The sequence below is a fragment of the Pelodiscus sinensis genome, chromosome 4 (assembly GCF_049634645.1).
Source record: "Pelodiscus sinensis isolate JC-2024 chromosome 4, ASM4963464v1, whole genome shotgun sequence".
In the NCBI taxonomy this organism is placed as follows: Eukaryota; Metazoa; Chordata; order Testudines; family Trionychidae; genus Pelodiscus; species Pelodiscus sinensis.
Window position 1 is genome coordinate 132,974,651 of NC_134714.1, and position 5,127 is coordinate 132,979,777.

At 47.1% G+C, this 5,127-nt stretch overlaps 1 protein-coding gene across 1 annotated transcript; it reads right to left on the bottom strand.

The window, feature by feature from the left end:
- Window positions 1-1,237: 1,237 nt before the first annotated feature.
- Window positions 1,238-2,176, bottom strand: LOC102451184 (olfactory receptor 5AR1-like). The gene has a single exon (XM_006122736.2). It carries the CDS (start codon window positions 2,174-2,176, stop codon window positions 1,238-1,240), a length of 939 nt encoding a protein of 312 aa, XP_006122798.2.
- Between the last annotated feature and the right edge of the window lie 2,951 nt (window positions 2,177-5,127).

Below are 5,127 nucleotides of genomic sequence, written 5' to 3' on the forward strand. Positions count from 1 at the left end.
AGAATAGTGCAGTATTGTATAGAAAAAGGGGTTGGATTCCCAATCTGTTGCATATCAACTTGACATCCCTGTTCATCTATTACTGTGAGAAGGAAAGATCTTCTAGGAATCAATTTGCAATTTGGGGTTAGTTCCTGACTCAACTGCAGATCTCTTCTGCAAAGATGAAGCAAAGACATTTTCCTTCTCTGAGCTCAGCTCTTGCTCTGTGACATGCACATCACACTGCACTGCCTGACATGGAAATGGTGATGATATAGGCAATCAAACCTGCAAGGTGCTCAGAGGCATTACATTCATGAGGGCCATAGAAACATACATAGACATTTAGGCAGCCTGAAATAAGACAGACCCATCTGGTTCCTCCCACTCGGAGATGGGGAAAAGGGAGGCAGAGAGAATTTAAGAGCCACATTTTCATACCTGTCCATTGGCACCCTGGATTCATGAATACTTTTCAAACTTCTCCCTGTGAAAAGTTTTACTGAGAAAAGCAACTACCTATTGTCCAGACTGGCAGATTTTCTTATTTCAAACAATTGTCCAGTCTTCAAGGAATTACCTCATTGATGATGGAAAGTAAAAATAAAGTTGCAAACATATCATATCAGATCTGTAATATTACTTAGAAACGCCAAGAGCCCCATGTCTAGAACAGTGGACACTCCACTCCCTTAGCCCACGGGTACCAAATTACAGAAAGGGCTTAAAAATGCAAAGCTCAACACATCAGTGACAGAACTGTCCCATTGCCCTAGTACGGTGTGATGGAAATCATCTCTCTCCTCATGCCTGGACACAAAGCAGGTAACAGTAGGTACAGGAACCCCACAGAGCACAGAAAGGGCTGCAGAGTAGCAGGACGGTGCCAAAACTCCCTTTTGATCACCCACAGAAAATACACACGTCACTTTTGGAACTGGCCAATTCAATCATCACCACTGGAAAGAAGAGGGAGCTAGATTTGATGCCCCCTCCTTTCCTAATACAATTAGCTCCCTGTTTTCAAAGCACATCAAATATAATTTTATGTGCGCAGAGAGGCAATGTGTGAAAGAACCCCTGATCTCAGTAGGTACCTGCAGCCCTTGTGGGAATACCGATACATGTATAATAACAACAAGATAATAATCAAAAGTACCACCACGAGATGTGTCAAATGACATCACTATGGGGTGAGAACTGAATTGCCCTGTTTCCACTGCCCATCACTCCGCCAGCACTGAGATGAACACAATCAAGACTGGGTTAGGAGTTTGTTGATGGCTTTCCTCAGGGCGTCCTTCACCTCCCTGTTCCTCAGGCTGTAGATGAGGGGGTTCAACATGGAGACCACCACTGTGTAGAACACGGAGGCTATTTTGTCGGTGTCCATGGAATAGCTGGAGGGGGGCCGGAAATACATGAAGAGTTGGGTGCCATGAAACATGCCCACGGCGCACAAGTGGGAAGCGCAGGTGGAGAAGGCTTTGCACCGGCCCTCGGCAGAGCGGATGCGCAGAATGGTGGAGAAGATACACACATAGGACAGGAGGACAATCAGAATGGTGCTCAGTGTAATGTAGCAGGTGGAGGCAAACATCACAATCTCAATGGTGTGGGTGTCAGAGCAGGAGAGCTCCAGCATTGGGGGGACGTCACAGTAGAAATGCCTGATAAGATTGGAGAGGCAGAATGACAGCCGGAATATACAGCACGTCTGTAAGAGTGAATCCACCAACCCCACAGCGCACACCCCAGCCACCAGCAGGTTACAGCGCTGTCGGGACATGATGACCGTGTACAGCAGCGGGTTACAAATGGCCACATAACGGTCATATGCCATCACAGCTAGCAAGAGACTCTCCATATCTACACAATGAACAAAGAAATACATTTGCACAGCACAGGCAGTGCGAGAAATGCTTTTCCGCTCAGCTAAGAAAATCTGTAGCATCTTAGGGGTAATGACTGAGGAACAGCAGAGATCACAGAAAGACAAATTCCGGAGGAAAAAGTACATGGGGGTTTGGAGTCGGGGGTCAATTGTAATTAACAAGATCATCCCTCCATTTCCTATGACAGTGATAATATAAATCAGTAGGAACAACACAAACAGGGGGACCTGCAGCTCCAGACGATCTGTCAGTCCTGAGAGAAAGAACTCAGTCACCTCCGAGTGATTTCCCTCTTCCATCTCCTCTGAGCCGAGGTCAGGCAGCTACAGGGATGTGGGCAGGTGAATGGCTCAGGGAACCTGTCCCTGCGCTGTAATAATGTAAGTGATGAAAAATGGAGGTCAGTTTCTTAATAAATACTAGTACTAGATCAGGGAAGGGCTTCATCCACAGAGCTAGGTATTCGCAGCTGTTCATTACATTTGTTTGATCAATTTCACACACTGCAACCATACAGGGACTCTCAGGTTAATCATCCCCCCCCACACAAACACTGCTGAGAATTGATCCGAGCAGCAAAGAGGGACTTGCTTAGATCAGAAAGGGATAATAGTAAACGAGTGTCAATCTCTCTTACTTTTATTGACAAAGGGGAGCTCTGTGGCTCGGCAAGTTATTTTGGGGTGAAAGTTGCTCACTGATATAATTAAGCTCTTTGGCGTCTGATAACGCCATTTATATTAGTCCATATGAAACCCTTGGGACGTAAAGGAAGCCAATGGCTTCCATGCCTAAAATTCCAACCAAATTTCTTATTCTTTAGCTCAAGGAGTAGGAGCCAGGACTTCAGTTCAGTGCCTCCCAATCACCATGGTGTCCGTGTGGGTGTGTGACTTTGATGCAGAACAACAGCACATACCTGGGGAGAGCAGAGAGACGTGGCGGTGTTTCTTCATCGACAGAAACTGATACTTCGTGCAATTGGGAAGCTTTATACTGAGATCTCTGATCTATCGGACAAGATCCCTAGAGCCACTGGGAATATCTGAGCTCAGAGATACACAACAACAAATTAACAAGCTCAGTGAATCTCAACCATGGAACTGATACCCTGGGGATTAATTTGTTGCCTTCTTTCCCCCTGTGTCCGTAACTGATGCAATTTCTGTCAGAGTTGCAGAGTTGAAGCCTGAGGGATATTTCATTCTGCTCTTGTCACTGCAAGATGGGTCCTGTGTAGAGCTGACCCAGAAAGGGTGTGTTTGTGGAGACCCACATCTTTCAACTGAAAACATTTCAGCTCAGAAATAAAACATACAGAGATTCCCCGGTACCACCTCTCACATTTCTCTGCCATGGACCTGTCTCCTAGGCTGGACTCCATCCCCCTCTCATGCCTTATGCTCTGCCCTTGTGTGGAAGTGCCCTGGGGCAGTTGAGCGAGAAGGAGAATTTGCTTTTTGGATGCAAAACAATTGCATGAACTGTAATTGGAATAAAAATCCAATTTCCCACTTTAAAACAAAAGCTTTTTCGAGAAAAATTTCCAGCCAGCCTGAGTTTAGCAACAAAGGCCCCTTTCCAGACATGGTTGGCCTTGCTTCCATCCTGGCAGGAGGGAGGACCAGGGGAAGCTACACATAAGGGTGGGGATTGAGGGCAGTATGTGCCCTGATATGTGGTGGACTATGTCCAAAGCCCCCTGCTGGAGGTTTATGCTCTAGATTTCTAAATGGCCTTCTTAAGGATTGAACTCACAACCCTGGGTTTAGGGGACCAAAGCACAAACCACCAAGCTATCCTCCCCCCAGATGAAATCAAAGTTGCCACTCCCCACAATAGGAAATAAAAGTAGAGGTGAGGTCCTCCAGGCAAGCTAGAGTGGCTGCTTTTACTGCAGCCAATCAGGACCCAGCAAACCTTGTATAAAGAAGCTGCTGGGCAAAGGCCTGGCAGTTCCTCTCTGGAGCTCAAGTCAGGCAGGCCCAGGGACTGTCTGGGAAGGCAGTGGTACCTTGGACAGCTCTGAGCGGCGGCTGGTTTAAAGATCAGCTGACGCCCAGGTCCGGTGGTTGAAGACCGGCCGTGCTGGGCTATGGCGATTTGTAGAACCCTGCACAGGGTGCAGTGAGGAATTTATCTCAAAGCCCGGGAAGAGGGCAAGGAGAGGGCAGCTTCTTGGAGGAGTTCCCCAGGGAGTGAGCAGCAATGGGCAGTGAGGACACTTAGCAGGCAACATCTGATTCTGGTGTCCACGGGCCGGGATCCAGAGCAGTGGTTGGGACCATGGGGGCCCTCAACTCCTGGTGGCTACAAAAGTGGATAGATAAGAAACATGGTTCCAGGTGACCAAGAAATGGCATCTGGGATCCTTCCACACCCAGGCTACGTCTACGCTGGCATGATTTTCCGAAAATGCTTTTAATGGAAACGTTTTCCGTTAAAAGCATTTTCGGAAAAGTGCGTCTAGATTGGCAGGATGCTTTTCCGCAAAAGTACTTTGCCACAGCATGATGAATGGTGGCATGATGAATGGTGCAACATTTTACAGAGCAAGACACCTGTCAGGACCCCACAGGGGTGACTTCTGAGCACAGCTGGTTCCTCATTGTTCTTCCTGCCTGCACTTGCAATGAGTGGAGAAGGACAGCAGCAGAACCTGGCTAGAACCCTCAAACCAGATCAACTCGCTCCCTGTTTGCTAAGCACGTCAATGTTCCCCTTTCACACTTCAGGAGCTACTTTTTGGGGCAGCAGAGCTTACATCTAGCTCTGATGGCTTTGAGATTTGCACCCCAGAGCCTCTTTGCTCCCAGGACAAAGGCTGTGAAGAGCCCTTTGCCACGGCTTTCTTTGTGGGCATGGAATCCAGAGGTCAAGAGCATCCGCTGGTCTGGGGTGTTGTATGCCCCATGAGATCTTTTTACCTGTGCTTTTATTGGTGTTTAGGAGTGTGCGTGTCCCTCCTCTTGAGGTGTTTTAACAGGTTCTATCCCCCCCTTCAGGGTCCTATATTTTACTTTATAGATATTTATTTATTGTGTTTTTAAAATGTTTTGTAAGCCACATCGCATATTTGAAATAGAGAAGCAGGGTAAAAATACTTTAAATAGATACACACATAAATAAATATGACCCCACCATGAGATGAACCTATTCCAATGTATTGATTGGTTACTCCTCCAAATGTCTCTTGACATCATTTCCCAGTGTTGCTCTGGATTCCACCAGCCAGACGCTTTGCCTAGTT

Coding starts and splice junctions, on each gene's coding strand:
- LOC102451184 (XM_006122736.2), bottom strand. CDS start 2,176: ATGGAAGAGGGAAATCACTCGGAGGTGACTGAGTTCTTTCTCTCAGGA.